The sequence below is a fragment of the Arvicola amphibius genome, chromosome 7, assembly GCF_903992535.2.
Source record: "Arvicola amphibius chromosome 7, mArvAmp1.2, whole genome shotgun sequence".
Taxonomy (NCBI): Eukaryota; Metazoa; Chordata; class Mammalia; order Rodentia; family Cricetidae; genus Arvicola; species Arvicola amphibius.
The window spans coordinates 68,121,414-68,136,968 of NC_052053.1; the positions used below are offsets into that span (position 1 = coordinate 68,121,414).

At 53.6% G+C, this 15,555-nt stretch overlaps 1 protein-coding gene across 2 annotated transcripts; it reads left to right on the forward strand.

Moving 5' to 3' along the window:
• Positions 1–8,445: 8,445 nt before the first annotated feature.
• Nudt14 (nudix hydrolase 14) lies at positions 8,446–15,311 on the forward strand. 2 transcript variants are annotated; one of them, XM_038337053.1, is made up of 5 exons: positions 8,446–8,591; positions 11,207–11,250; positions 11,836–11,900; positions 12,106–12,343; positions 14,989–15,311. In XM_038337053.1, exons 1-5 carry the CDS (start codon positions 8,511–8,513, stop codon positions 15,227–15,229), a joined length of 669 nt encoding a protein of 222 aa, XP_038192981.1. In that variant the 5' UTR covers positions 8,446–8,510; the 3' UTR covers positions 15,230–15,311. The 2 variants fall into 2 exon arrangements, with proteins under 2 accessions (XP_038192981.1, XP_038192983.1); XM_038337055.2 differs by having other exon boundaries at positions 12,142–12,343.
• Positions 15,312–15,555: the final 244 nt, after the last annotated feature.

A 15,555-nucleotide genomic window follows, 5' to 3' on the forward strand; every position in this document is an offset into this window, starting at 1 on the left:
CAGGACCGAGCAGGGTGCGGGTGGCAGGAAACCAAGATTCGGAGGCCAGCCTGGCCTGGGGTCCTGTCTCGGGGGCTCGTCTCCGTCCGAGGCGTGTTGGGTGGATGAGAGAGCCGGAATGTCTCCTGGTGAAGCGGTTGTGGGGGCTGGGTTTGTGAGATCAGATCCTATAGAGCTGGGGGAGGGGCCGAGGAAGGTCCCCAGACTGCGGTGCCCTTTCCAGGTCTGTGCCTCCTCCTGATGCCGGCCACAGGGTCACCGGCTTAGAGAAGAACCGCCATTTTGGATGGAACTCATGTCCGGACGTGTAAAATCCATTCCCATTGCCTCCCCTCAGGAATAATCATTGGGACTCAACTGTGGCATGGACTGTGTGAGTCCTCTTGTTGCTCACCTGAGCATTGTGGGGATCCGCCCTCTGGTCCACAGTCCACCGTGGTGCTTACCCAGCTACCCAGGACCACCTAATACAGAGCAAAACAGTTCTTGCCCTCCCCAGTCAACAACTGGGGTCTCATGCTGATACTATAGATGCTGATACTACAAGGAGTTGGCAATAAAAGGCTTAGGCAAGTGGGCAGAGCTGCCCTTCTGTCCAGAAAGTCAGAGTACCTGAACCTGTCCTGGATGCTATGCTATCACAAACTAAGTGGCTAGGGATATCAGGCATCCCTGGGTTGAGAAGAGATTCCCTGCACTCTCCTCAGTGCAGAGTGGGGCCAAGAATGTTAGAGGTGAGTTGGTGGACATCCAACCAGCTCCTTGCCTCTTGGGCATGTCTTGTTGTCTGTTGAGTCTTCTCTAGGCATGATGTGAAGTCAGAAGGCATGGGCGGACAGCATCCCACAGGACAGAGCCTAGTGGCCCTTCAAAAGCAGCAGGCGCTCTCAGAGGCTGGGGTCCTCTAGGGATGGAAGCCTGTGAGCAGCCAGAGGTCACAAGGGAGAGGGAAGCAGTTAGGCCTGAGCTTGAACCTTCTGTGTTCCTTCAGGTTAAGTCAAGATGTGCATTTAGGAGAGGGTAGGGTGAACCCTGCTTGAATCAGGGACCTTAGAAATGAGAGTGGCAATAGCATGACATGGGACCACAGTCAGCCCAGAAGAGGCTGGAACCTTCATTTCTGAGTATTGTGGTGCCCCTAGGAGAAGGCAAGAATTGAAAGAAAGGGAGGACTGGGCTGGAGAGATGGCTCAGAGCAGTCCTGAGTTCAATTCCCAGCAACCACATAGTGGTTCACAACCATCTATAATTTCAAAAAAAAATCTGGTGCCCTCTTCTGGTGTGCAGGTATGTGTTCCGGTAGAACACTGTATACTTAATAAATAAATTTAAAAAAAAAAAAAAGGAAGAAAGAGAGGGCTACGTGAGGTTCCAGAGGACCTAAGAGATAGGTGGTCAGGTAGAACTGGCCAGACAGGGACAATAGGCTAGAAGTGAGCAGTATGGGTCCCTTACCCTCCTGCAGACCACACCACATTAGAAACAGACCTGGAAAGGCAGCCTGGTGGGCTAAAGACTGAACCAGGAGAGTGGTCTCCTGGAGCATATTGGTATGCCGGGAGGTAAGGTGTGCTGCCCAGTGTCAGCTGTAGGCTGGAAGAACCAAGTACCCTGACATGCTGTCTTCACAGTTCTGGTCTGAAAAGACTCCCCTGCATGGCCCCAGGTTGGAGTATCTGCCAGCTCTCCTGAAGCTGTACTCACTATACCTACGTCTCCCAGGGCTACATGCCACTCACAGTGACTTGACCCTTCATGGGATCCTACCTGGCTGCTACTGTTCACCCTTCTCATGTCCAGGGATGTCCACACCCCTATGACCCTCCTTATTCTCTCTCACGCAGACAGTGGCCAGTCCTCATCACAGGGCCCCATCCAAAGAACAGTGCCCTTATCAGGATCAAGAGCCACTGGCCTCTCTTCCTCTGGTCCCTGGTAATCTATCTGCATCTCCCTCACTGGTTCCAGTAGGAATCTAGGCTTCCAGTAGGAAGCTCCCATGTCCTCTGCTAGCCCAGGTGATGCCTGGTGCTGGGATGGAACCCAAAGCCCAAGAGGGCAGGGGCTGCAGGGAAAGAGAGCTGGGGGTGGGGAGGGGCTCTGGGGCCATCTCTTTATGGGAGGTCTAAGCATGAGTCACCCTTAAGACCCAGGCACAAATGCAGGAAACTGCCATTCTATGGAACTATTTTCTCTCACAGAGGGAAAGCCCGTCACACGCAGGCATTGTTCACGACCAGGGCTTTCCGGGTGGGCTCCTGCAGAAACCAGGAGGCTAGGGCTCTGGGCTGAACTGCTTCCCTTTGAGACCCAGGGGCGCCTGGAGGTTAAGAATGTGGGGCCCTGGTCCAGCCACTAGTCTGAGGTGACAGGAGCACATCCACAAGAGGGGTGCCCTGGGCAGGGGGGCTGGATCAGCTAGGGCATTTTGCTGCTTACACATGGGAGTGGAGGTCAGGAGTGAAGGGGAAGCAAGGGCTGACCGCTGTCCCCCACACCATGTAGCTCGTCCAGCAGCTGCCCACTCCAGCAAGTCTTGCAGACCCCAGCCCTCTGATTGCTTTGGTTCTGAGTCTGAGTGGCCCCGTAATAGCTGGGGGTCGGGGTTGGGCACAAAGGTGGAGAGGGGCAGGGTAGAGTAGTGTCCTCTGGTCCTCAGATGCTCACCTGTGACTGAGGACTGCACTTCCTGACAGAGGGCCTAAGACACAAGGCCCTTCATAGGAAGGTGGGTATGCTGGCGCCCCCTGTCAACACCTTTAGGATACTGCAGTATAGAAGTAGCAAGTGAGCCAGGTGGGCTGGTCCTTTGCCCCCACACCTCTTCTCTGGCTGGACATGCTCTGGAGTGTCTGGACAGCCCAGCCGGATGAGGGATCAATCTTTTTTTAAATTTTATCCCCCAAGCTTCACTTGCAGCCCAGATCCTGGCCACCTCTACAGTATCCATGCTATCCTTGTCCATGTACGGACTGTCGGACGCTGGCTAGGGGGAGCTGGGAAACCCTGTCTCGAAAAACCTAAAAAAAAAAAAAAAAAAGATGTCAGTAGCACAAGAGCTCCTGCTCATTTTCAGCACCATACACAGACTCACAGGCTTGGCCTACCTTGTGTAGGCCTGTATATGGGCACACACGTACTCTTAGACCGCTCGGTGTCACCACATTTCCTTGGACAGAGCAACAGAGCCAATGAGAGCAGGTGAGAACTGTCCTCAGCCTGATAGCATGCAGGGAGACCTGAGGCTCCTGGTTCCCCATCTACAACACAGCTGTCTCCTAGAGACCCAGTCTACAGTGGCATGTGGGGAGATCAACTCACAGGAACAGGCGGTCACTGGACAGAGCCCAGTCCTAGTGAAGAAAGCAGGAGCATGTCCTGTGTACTGGAGGGGCCTGAAAGGGATCCTGGGGCAGCAGCATGCATTAGAAGATTAGATATCTAGGGAAAGATCCAACATGAGAGGTGGCTCTGAGGAGTGACTCAGAGCTAAGTACCTGCCCAAAGAGAGCCTTCTGGCACACACTAGGAGAATGTCCCACAGATATGATGGGGAGGCCTTAGCAGCCTCACTGTACCTCTTGAGAGCAGAGGACACAGCCAAGGGGCCACAAACAAAGGCTGTGAGATATGTTGCTCATGCCCCTTGCCGGCCACCTCTCCCTACATCTATCTCTCTGAGCTCTTCCCCCTCTCACCTCTGACACAGAACCCACCCTGCCACACACATCTCACATCCTCAATGTTGCAACGGGAGTAAAATACATGAAATACAACATTTACCATCTTAACCATTTTAAATGATTCTTAATTGAAAAAGTAACACATGCCCAGCAAAGTCAAAGGAGTGCTCTATGTGTACAGAAAAAGCACAGCTGGGGGCTCCTTCAGTCACTTCCCCACTGGTGATGAGGTCTGTGTGGTGTATACCTGTTATCCCAGCACTTGAATTTGGAAGTCTGAGGCAGGAGGATTGGTGAAAGTTCAAGGCTAACTTTGAGAGTTTTTTTTTCTTAAAGTATACCCAACATTTACTGTTGTAACCATTTTTTTTAGTTTGTTTTAAGACAGTGTCTTGTGGCAGATGGGGGCTTTGAACTCCTGCCTCCTCCACCCCTTCAGTGCTGGGGTTACAGGCTCCATTGTAACCACTTTGTTTGTTGTTTGTTTTCAAGACAGGGCTTCTCTGTGTAGCCCTGGGTGTCCTGGAACTCCCTTTGTAGACCAGGCTGGCCTGAACTCACAGAGATCCGCCTGCTTCTGTCTCCCAAGTGCTAGGATTAAAGGTTAGTACCACCACTGCTGGCCATTGTAACAATTGTATTAAGTGTATAGTCCATTGGCATTAAACTTGCTGTCATTATGCTCATTCCAGAACATTGTCATCATCCCAAGGTAAAATCTTGTCCCCACTATGCAACTCCCCAACTCCTCCCCAGGCACTCATTCTATCTCCTGCATCTATGAGTCTGACCACTCCAGAACCTCACATGAGTGGAAGCACATGGTTCTTTTGACTGGTTTATCAATAATCCACGGCATGACAAAGTATACATCTATATATTCATTCATCTATCCACAGTCATATTCTGATGCACAAAGATTTTATATTCTTCTTCGTCGTCTTCTTCTTCTTCTTCTTCTTCTTCTTCTTCTTCTTCCTTCTTCCTTCTTCATGGACAGGTTTTCTCTGTGTAGCCCTGGCTAACCTGGAACTCGCTCTGCAGTTCAGTTCAGGCTGGCCTTGAACTCAGAGATTCACTTGCCTCTGCCTCACAAGTGCTGGGATTAAAGATGTGCACCACCACTGGCCCGACAAGACTTCACATTTCATGAAGTCCATCTGACTGCTTCTCTTTGGCTGTCACAGACAAGTTAAGCGTCATGAGTCTCTGCCCCCTTTTCCACCCTTGGAGTTTTAAACTTTGGTTCTTATATCCAAGCCTCTGGTCCATTTGAATTAATTTTGTGTTTGGTACCTGGCAAGGCTCCAACTTCATTCTTTTGCTGTAGACACCCATGTCCCCTGAGATGCCTCACAGAAGAGGCCCAAACCCAATCTCCACCCCACAGCAAAATGCCACAACCTGCTTTTGCTCGTCTGGCCTCCTTCCAGCTGCTTGGGCCAGAAAACCTGGGCAATATCCTGACTCTGTGTCCTCTCCTTTTAACTCCACAGAAGCCTGCCACAACTCTCCACAGAGCCTGGCAGAGAATATGCATGCATGCCCAAGATGTGCTCAGGATGGCTGAGGTCACAGCCGCTAGTGTGGGACCTGTTCCTCTGGAAATCTGTTCTGAGGGGCTAAAGAGAAGGTTCCGTGGGCAAAGCACATGCTACACAAGTGTTAGGACCTGAATTCAGATCCCAGCACCCAAAAAAGACCAGGGTGCATGTCTGTAATCTCAGCTCTCGGAGAAGTAGACAGTGGGAGAGGAAGACGCCTAGCAACTATGAGTGGCATGTATATTCATACACACAGTGTGTATGATGGTGGCTGCAGGGGTGCTGGTGTCGTCACATAGACGACAACTATTGAGAGTCAGTTCTTACCTACTGTGATGTGAGTTCGGAGACTTAGCTCAGGTCATCAGGCTTGCAGCATTGAACAGTAAACAACTTTCTCTGCTCCGAGTCCAGTGTGGTGACTCACAACTGTAATCCCAACACTTGAGAGGCCGCAGTCAGGTGACGTGGGGTTGGGCTACACAGTAAGACCCTCAGAATCACTGAGAAGTGGGGGTGGGGTGGAATCTGATTTGGAACAAAATCAAATGCAGAAAAAGGCAGACATGTAGAGAACTTCACTAGCCTTAGTCCCACCCACCGGGGCCAGCACTGCTTTGTCTCTCTCTATCCTAGAAGTCACTTTGACTTTGGCCTATATCCCCAGCTCCTTGGCAACTCTAGCCTAGCCTCCCCAAGCAAATACACAGGCACTTGGAAGGTCTGGCCAACACAGCACACAGGCTCTTGTCCAGCAGGCAGAAGTGAGGCCCCACAAAGGCCTCAGCAGCCTATAGGTGGCTGGAATTAGCCCCTGGAGATCATCAGACAGCAAACAACCCTAGTGCTGGAAGAAGCTAATCCCAGCTAGGTTTTTTTTTTTTTTTTTTTTTTTTTTTTTTTTTTTTTGGTTTTTCGAGACAGGGTTTCTCTGTGGCTTTGGAGCCTGTCCTGGAACTAGCTCTTGTAGACCAGGCTGGTCTCGAACTCACAGAGATCCGCCTGCCTCTGCCTCCCGAGTGCTGGGATTAAAGGCGTGCGCCACCACCGCCCGGCCCAGCTAGGGTTTGTACCCGACTACAGACACCCTTCTATGTGGAATAAGCACATTCCAACAAGGGGTGCTGGGTGTGACTTCTGCTTGGAATGGGGGTGGCATGGAGAGAGCTGAGGGTGAATATTTCTCCCAGATCTGTCTGTTCTGCCACAGCTGACAAAGGAAGATAGGGGCAGGGCCTCAGCTCTGTCAGGTTACCGGAAATAAAAGGCCTTTGTGTTCCACAGTTACCTGGTCTCCCAGCCTTGACATAGTCCTTCCAGCCACTCTGTCTCTTAGAATCCTTACATTGTATGGGATTCTTACATCTCCAGAGCTATAGGCTACCTGTCACCCCATTAGAAAAACACAGAACCCTGGTAGAACCCAGCACCTACCTAGACATATCCAGGTGATGGGAACTGTCCAAGAGCAGCTCCCATCCTCAAGCCAGCAGTGGGCAGACCATCTGTGTCCTACAGCTCCCTGGGCACAGGACCTGTCCTACTGTGTGCCCGCTTTGTGTTCACATGGGGCTTAAAGTGGCAAAGAGAACTTTGTATGTGTGGCTGCTTCAAGACCCTGAGGTGAGAGTGGCCTCAGTTACCAGGGGCCCCAGATATGACTGTATTGTCCTGAGAAGCTGGGAACGCAGGGGTTAGAATGCAGAGACCAGGGGCAGAAATGGAAAGGAGGACACATACTACATACCACAGTGTGGGCCTTTTTAGGACCTGAGACACCTGAACCTTGGCCAGGGGCATCCTGAGACGACCTTGTAGAAGTCTGTCTTGCTGAAAGCCAGCAGATGTAAGGGCACGACACTGGCTCGTGATCTTGTGTCTTGTGCTATCTGCACTGTCTGGGCATGCGCTCAATGGGAGCTTTGGAACTCTTGGAAGAGGCTTGCCAGATTCAGAGGTGGCTTCTCTTGTCTTGGGACACAGGTGGCATGGTGTCTTCTCATGTCCCCCCCCCCCCCCCGACAAACCCCTCTTCATCCAGGTTCCTGCATTGCTCCCGAGGAGACTATGACCACCCATCTATCAGCAGCACTCTGGGCCCTGGCCAAAATCCCATGGACAGATGTGTTTCTTGCTCCTCCACACAGGTAACCATTTGCTGTGACCCAGGGATCTCAGAAACCCTAGCCACCTCAGTCTATACTAACAGGAAAGAGTGATTTCCCCACCAGGAGCGACAGAAGGCTCTGTGGAGTTGCAGGGTCTTCCTATTTTCCTGCAGGGCAGGCCTACGTAGCCAGGGTGAGTGCCCCCAGCCAGTGACACTAGGCCCTAACTTCCACCTTTGCCTGAACTGCTGGTGACACCGGTGAGAGTTTGTGACTGATCCTTACACACTCTAGGGAGGACGATCTGCAAGGAGGCCTCTGAAGCAGGAAGACACCTTTGGCTGGGGCGGGCTTCTAGAGGGACTCCTGGTTAGTGGTCACTCAGAGCTCCAGGGTGCTTTGTGGACAGGCTAACTCTGGAAAGGACAGTGCTTTCTTTAGAAGAGGTGTGTGTGTGTGTGTGCTCGTGTGTTGGCTAGTCTTCAAGAATGGCTCCTGTGAACCATGTACTCCATACTGTGAATTCCCTTGAATCTGGAGGAGCCTGGGACTTTGGCTCCGTCTAGATTGACATTGCGATGGAGTAGGTCTGAAGCCCTGGCTGGCTGGGTGAATGTGTGCAGTGTGGTAAGGATCAGCATGGCATCTGTGAAGAGCAACAGTCAGAGATAAGTCTCACTTTCTCTCAAACAGACGGGGTCACGGGGTCGGGGGAGCAAAGGGGGCAGTCCAGGCCATGTCAAGCCTCTGCCTGGGCTGGGGCCCTTCCTCTGGCCTTCCTTCACCAGCCTTTTCTCTGCTGACTTTTTCTGAGATAAGTCTTCTTACTGTCCCCAGTGACCGCCCTGGTTCCCAAGGCTTGAGGAGAAGGGGGTTGTTACTAACCAGGAACAGACAGGCACCCACTCATCTACCGCGTGATCCCCTTTGATTCCTACCCGTTGGAGGCTTCATGTACCACGAAGCCCTCCTCTACCCTACCCAGTTTTCACCCCCTTTATTCAGGCTTGGAGACCAGTCTGACAGCTCCTCCTTTGCGCACTGCACTCTGCAGGTACTACCTGGGCACGGCGGCCCGCCCTCCGGCCCGCCCTCAGCGCGAACTGGGCATGCCCAGAAGTGCGTAGACGAACCCGACAGCTCGGGTTTGCGGAAGACTCTCCCCTACGCCACCCATGGAGCGCATCGAGGGGGTGACCGTGGGCCTCTGTTCCCGCTCGCCCTACCTGCGGCCTCTCACGCTGCATTACCACCAGGTGATCCGCCCTGGGCGCGTATTTCCGCGCTCACTCCCTCCAAGGCCCCCACCCCGCCCCGGGCCCGCAGTGCGATCCCGCCCCCCCCGGATTAGGCTCCGCCCCCCGAGCTCACGCCTCTGCCCCGAGTGGGTTCTCTGAGCACGAGCTCCGCCTCTCTGCTGTCCGGACCGCCGGTTTTCAGACTCAGTCAACCCGGAATGACCAGGGAAGGACATTCGAGGATAACCTCTCTTCCCTCCAAGGCAGATTGACTGACCTTCCATTTCTGACCGCCCATCGATGCTTTTATGCAGTTGGACCTATTGATTACCCTGGATTTCGGGGCAGGAAGGACTCTGGGAAACCCACCTTGGGACACCCTCCTTTACGCCTTTCTTTCAGCTTCTCCTTCAAGCCTTAGCGGAAAAGCTTCTGTCTCCCAGAAGCCTCCCAGCTCGGTCAACCTTTCCCAGCTTTCAGAGCAACAGGGACAGTAGATAGCTGTCTCACTTGTAGGCCCACAGAAAACATTTGTTGAGTTTAGTCGCTGCCATCTCTCTCTTCTCCTACCCTGTGATCTTCCAGCGAGGTGGTCCTTTTCCTCTGCTCTGCCTGGCCCTGTCTAACAGACCTCTGCTTTTGGCACACTGCCTGTTTCCGTTCTCTGCGCTGTCCGATACACACTAATCAATGTAACCCTGCCTGGGGTTTCAGCCCAGGTCAAACGACCCAGGGCTTGGTGTTTGCCCAGCACCCCAACCCCAAACCTCCCTGTTACACCTGTCCCTCTCACCAGCGTGGTGGCTTTCAGCCTGAAGATCCTCTTGGCCCTCTCGTGTTTGCTGTGCACGGGTACCCCCCACCAATCCATCCCAGGACACAGAATTCCTCTCCCAGGGTGCAGCCAAGGGCAGTACAGGCTTGGAGAAGCAGTTGGGTTCAGTTGAGGGACATGGGGTCACTTTCCTTTTCCTTTTCACCGGCTGGTGACATGGAATGGGCATTGTAGCTGTTCGCACCCAGGCCCTGGGGCTCTGGTGGGCAGTTGGTGGGAGCAGGGTAGTTCCAACTAGTTCTGCAATGACTAGTGACTATGGTGCTTCCCTCACTTCCTGGGAAGTGCTGTGGGGTGGTTTTGCAGCCTTGGCTGGCAGCCCACCGGCACATTTCCGCTGATGGCGTTGGTAACCAGAGCTCAGCTGAGCAGCAGCAGCAGCAGCGGTACTCAGGGCTGGGGGCTGGGTAGCATTTCCTCAGGAGCCGAGGGATACTGAGGCTGGGCCATGGGTAGGGAACTGCAGCCTTTAACAGACTGCTGCTTCCGGCCAAAAGAGGTCTGGTAGACAGTGAGACCAAAAGCAGGGGCCCAGTGGCCCTACACAGCAGATGTCCACCGCTACATTCTAGGCCTGTCTCTCTCTCCTGGCACCAGTGTCAACTTCTCTGGCTCCCCCACGGCTCTAACAAAATGTTTGACCTTGAGTCTGTAGGGTCCTTTGGAGTGAGACTTTTCGAGGAGAATGGGGGGCGGGGGGAGTAGGCAAGACCAATTGACTGCATGCAGCCTGGGCGAGTAGCCTTCTTTGGAGCCTGCCTGGGTGGCTGGATGTCAGGCAGGCCTGGGCTCGCCTCGTGGGGTGGTGCTTCAACGGCCTCCTGGGCAGCCTGACCTGCCTAGGACATTGGCTCTCTTCTCCCCCTGGAAACCAGGCTGCTGCCACCCTCCCAGGATCTCTCTGCAGGCTCAAGTCAGTCTTTCTGATTGGGACTCTCACCCGTGAGGCTCTCCCATGATAGCAGTACCCTTCTCCACCTGTAGGCCAACAGGAGGAAGCCCTTGTGGCTGTTCCTCAGCATCCCCCCTCTTCGTTGCCGGGCCACACTCTGTCTCTGGGACCCAGGCCCCTGTCTATTTTGCAACTTGGATGGAGCCCCAGTATGTGTGGTGGGCTGGCTAGGGCTCACTGAATGACCCAAAGGTGGGCTAAACAGACAGGTTTGGGGTCTCCAGACCCCAGACAGCCTGTCTTACCAAATGACATCTTGATGATGGAATGGTGGGGCCTTCCTAATCTTGTATACAGAGCACCTTTGGCATCCATTCTGGCTGCACTATTTAGGGAGCCTGCCCCAGATGCAGGATCCACAGGACTATGAGATGTGTAAGAGATAGTCTGAGCCTGAAACAGGGTGGAGCAAGTAGCCTCCGTCCATCTGATATCACCAGACCCACAACTGCAGTGTAAACTGTCCAATGGCCCAAGGGAGCTTCAGCAGTGAACAGCTGACTTCAGCTCTGCCCATCTGGGATCCTCTCTGCCCTGCCTAAGGGTGTCACATCTGCCCTTCCTGGATCTTCCTAGTTCCTTCCCACGCTTGGTGGCAGCATAGGTCTCTGTAGTACTTTGTGCTCATGAAATGCCTTTCCTGCCCTTTGCCTAGGGTTTCTTTCTTATTCTTTCCAGAACACCAGGCTATCCTGACCTCTGAGGAAAGCTCACCCACCCCCACCTGCTGCACGGCCCCATTCCTGATGGCTATAGGCCGGCGTCGGGCCTCCCTACTGGGGTCTGTCTGGCCCATGTGCCTCCATCTGTTGCTGGCAGCCATTCACCCTACCCCGTCTCTTTCAGGATGGTGTCCAGAAGTCCTGGGACTTCATAAAGACACATGACAGGTAAGAGGGGCTCTTCTGGTCATTATGGAACCCCCCAGTTTCTGCTCTCCTTGGTGCCTTCAGTCATCCCCCACCTCAACCTAGTCTCTGGTTCTCATGTCCCTGAGGTCTGGTGGCTAAGTCATGTAGTAGCTGGGGACACCAGGGGCCTGGTGGCAGGCTAGCCCTTCTAGGGCTGAAGAGATCTCCTGATCTTACTCCTCAGGATCCAGAGAATGGGCTAATGTGGTCTGAGGGGTGTGACAGTTGGGAAACTGACCAGCAGGGGCCTCCACTTTCCCAGCTGCCCAATACATTGTCTCCCCCTGCCCCTATTCTGTGAACTTGAACTTAACAGGTCAGGCCCCTGGCCTGACTGTGACCTTCCTATCTGAGCACTGGACTGGCTGTGTGTCCCATCTGAGCATTGAACTGACTGTGTGTCCTATCTGAGCAATGGACTGACTGTGTGTCCCATCTAAGCAAGGTACCACCTTTTCTGTGTTGTCAAGGAAAGAGAGGAGGCACCATAGGAACAGGAGGATGGGAACTGGGGCTCTGGAGAGAGGGGAACAAGTCCTTACTGAACTCCGTTCTCCTGTGCAGTGTGACCATTCTCATGTTCAACTCCTCCCGGAGAAGCCTTGTGTTAGTGAAGCAGTTCCGGCCAGGTGAGACCAGCTGGCTGGGAAGGAGTTGGGAAGGGGGAATTATAGTGTGCCCTTGAAGTGTGCCTGAAAAGGCCCTTGAGCCTGAGCATCTGAATGCTGATGCTGTGGTGGCTTTAGGGGAAACTGAGGCTCTGCAAGAGGTGCTTGGCCCAGAGTAGATTACCCTGGGGTGAGCACCATGTGGCTGTCCTTCCTCCCATACCAGCTGTATATGCAGGCGAGGTGGAACGCCTCTTCCCAGGGTCTCTGGCAGCTGTGAACGGGGACCAGCCTCAAGAACTCCAGCCAGCACTGTCTGGCTCAGTGGGAGTCATGATGGAACTCTGTGCTGGCATCGTGGACCAGCCTGGGCTCTCACTGGAAGAAATAGCCTGCAAGGAGGCTTGGGAAGAATGTGGCTATCGCCTGGACCCCACCGATCTGCGCCAAATTGCCACGTACATGTAAGGAGGCTTGGCAGGGTTGGGTGCTACCAAGTGGTGTAAGGGATAAGACAGGCTGCCATCGAGTGGGTGAGAACCCTGTCCCTGAGGGTGTACAAGCATGGGACTGGAAAAGGATTGATGGACCATGCCTCAGCTCCTAGGCTAGGGTGCTTTGGGGCTGGTTCTGGAGCATGCTCAACCCTGTGCCCCTACCCTGCAGTCCCAGACATGTGGGGTTGGGCTCCGGGTGGCAGCTGCTGCCGACAGATGCCCCACTTCCTGTGGGATTAAGCACCGGGCGCTGGGGGTGGGGTGAGTCACAGCTCTGTTCTCAGCCGGTGGCTCAGGAATGAGAGGGAAGGACAAGTCCCCGAGGAGGGGGTAGGAGGAGGGGACTAACCCCTGCTGAAGCCCAGGTGCCAGAGGCCATTCAGGCTTCCCTCAGGCAGCCAACCAGGACTACCTTCCTCAAATGAGAGGCCACTCCTTGCCTCAGGATGTTGTGTGGGTCCTTGACAGCTGAGCTCTTAGGGCAGAAAGAGGGTCTTATGGTGCCTGTCACCCCAAAAGGTTGAGCACCACGTTCTGACCACCTTTACAGGGGCCTGAGTCCTCCTTCAACCATGAAGGACTAGAGTCCTTGTCCCCTCTCTTCTGGCACACTCTACACAGCCAGGGCTGGACCTCACCCTGTAGCACCTAGCTGTGGTTGGACCATGTTGGATCCAGTGTTGACCATCTTGCCTCTGAAGAGTTGGTCTGTCCCCTTTTCTGTGTCCTCTCCATATGGACAGCCAACGATGCCTGGATCCTTCAACTTCCAACATGGCAGTGTTTAGGACAAGGGAATCTAAGGAACCTGATCTTCATAGGAGTTTGGCTAGTGTGTGGAGCTGACAGGGATGGAAGGCAGGAAGGAAGTTAGCTTTGGGGGTGGGGTGGGGTCCTGGAAGATGTTTGGGGACAAGGGAACCATGTCTTGAGAGGTTTCATAGGCAGGACCTCTGGACTGTGTCCTGACTGAAGGTACTAGAGAGCCAGGGACAGTTCCAGACAGTGATTGTTCTACTCAGACTTATATTTTGAAGAGGAGGGTGTGGCTGTGAGGAAGCATGACTGAGGGTAAGGCTTAAGTAAAAGTCAGAACATCTGTCTCTATGGGCCTTACTGGGATGGAACAGACCGGAGCCTACCCATGGTTCCCTGCCCAAGACCAGAAGTAAGCCAGTTCACTCCCTTGATAGCCATACATGACTAGACCCAGGGAAGGAAGCTAAGGGGTTTCTCTATTGTTGCTTTGTTGTGTGAATGACATTAGAGCCTGCTAAGGCTGGAGGCAGCCTCTGGCCTGACCAGACCACAGGCTGGAGCTGGCTCCCTCATAAGGTAGGGAAACTGAGGCTGGAGGCTGCAAGGCTGCACAGATTGGCTGATTCCAATCATAGGTATAAGCCATGACTACCAGGAAAATGGACCATCAGGTAGGGGTCTGTGGAGATAAAGAGATATCTGGGCATGGTCAGTCTTGGGGGAGGTCCTCCTCTTGGGGGTTGGCATCCTTGAGTATTTCCCAGTTCTGCTCCTGCCTCCATGAAGTGTCCTGCTGAGAGTTCCCACCTCTACCTGTCTAGAACTGTGCTGGATTTGGTCTTTATATGAAGAGGCCTGTGAACCCCACCACCATACCCAGTCCCTGGTTTCTCCATGGCTCCCCAGCTAATCAGGAGCCCCTGATGTGGGTCAGGCTGACTTGGGTCTGAACAGTTATGGAAGTCAGAGGTCCTGGGTACCCAGCAGGAGTCGTAGGCAGGGAGGGGCCTAGGGAACAGAGTCTAAGGGGCTATCACAGATTTTAGTACTACTTGCTTAGGACCTCATGGCTTCTGCGTATCTAGTCTCCAGCCAGGGTCCTTGATCTTCCACACAGGGTCTCAAAAGCTGTACCCAGGGCTGCCAGCCACATCCACGATCCATCCAGGTGCAAAGATAGCAGACTCCAACTCCTGTGGCTGTGGGGTAGAGGCCACTTCCTGGCTGGCTGTTGCCCTGGAACTCTCTCGGATCTCAGTGATGCCTGCAGGCTCCTGCCATTTGCCCCCTTACAACACAGCAGCTTGTTCTGGTCTCTGTTAGCAGAGAGTTTCAGACTTCCTCAAATTTTGAGCTTGAAGCTGTCTTGTGTGTTCACTTCATTAGGCCAGGCCTACACAGGTATCTCCTTTGGGATGAATTCAGTCAGGTAGCCAAGTAGGCTCCTGGGTTCATGATCTTTGTAAGATGCCTCTGACATTTTTTGTTTCCTCCAAATGTCAGTTATCATATTCGTCTTGACAGTTTGATGGCAAGCCTCGCCATTTGGTGACTGAGCCACCTCCAGCCCACTTATCAAATTTGTCTTCAAAATCATTTCAGTGCTCTTTGCATTGGCATGAGACCCCTCCTCTGCCATATGATAGCCTACTGACAGAAGGCATGCCCAACATGCATCGGGTGCCCCCGCTCTAGAGGCATAAATTACATGGATGCACCCACCAGGAGTGGCATTTGGGAAGGGTGAAGCCACTCAGAGTTCTGCCCATCAGAAAGCCAGAGAAAGAAGCATGGAAGCAGGGTGGCTGGCAGGGTCACCATGGTGTCTCAGCCTTCCCTGTTCTACCCGACAGGTCTGGAGTAGGACTGACTAGCTCCAGGCAGACCATGTTCTACGCGGAGGTGACAGATGCCCAGCGAAGTGGGCCTGGTGGAGGCCTAGCTGAGGAAGGAGAACTCATCGAGGTGGTACATCTGAACTTGGATGATGCCCAGGCCTTTGCAGACAACCCCAATATCCCCAAGACTCTCGGTGTCATCTTTGCCATTTCTTGGTTCTTTAGCCAGGTGGTTCCCCACCTGAGTCTCCAATGAGACCCTGGGACTGGACAGGCTGATCCCATCCACTTGTCCTTGTGCTCTGTACACTCAATAAAGCCTGTATAATTTCCACTGATGGCCACTGGCCTTGAGCACAATGACCTGGGGTGAGGAGCAGCGTCTTGAGGGGTAGCAAAACCTCCTCATCTCCTTACAAACCCCTCTGTTCCTCCTCAGACTGTGCAGGTGGATGCTCTGGGAGGCAGGGGGCTGTAGGTGGGCTGGTGCAACAAGCCTGGGATACTGTCAGGTGGAGTAGCCAACTCAGAAGGGGACCAGGGGGCCACCATTCACTGTGCACAATGTGAGTTTGTATCTGC

Excerpts from the sequence above, each read along its gene's own strand:
- Nudt14 (XM_038337053.1), top strand. The coding sequence starts at position 8,511 with ATGGAGCGCATCGAGGGGGTGACCGTGGGCCTCTGTTCCCGCTCGCCC. Across the intron at positions 8,592-11,206 it reads TCACGCTGCATTACCACCAG|GATGGTGTCCAGAAGTCCTG; the intron begins GTGATCCGCCCT and ends CGTCTCTTTCAG. Across the intron at positions 11,251-11,835 it reads TTCATAAAGACACATGACAG|TGTGACCATTCTCATGTTCA; the intron begins GTAAGAGGGGCT and ends TCTCCTGTGCAG.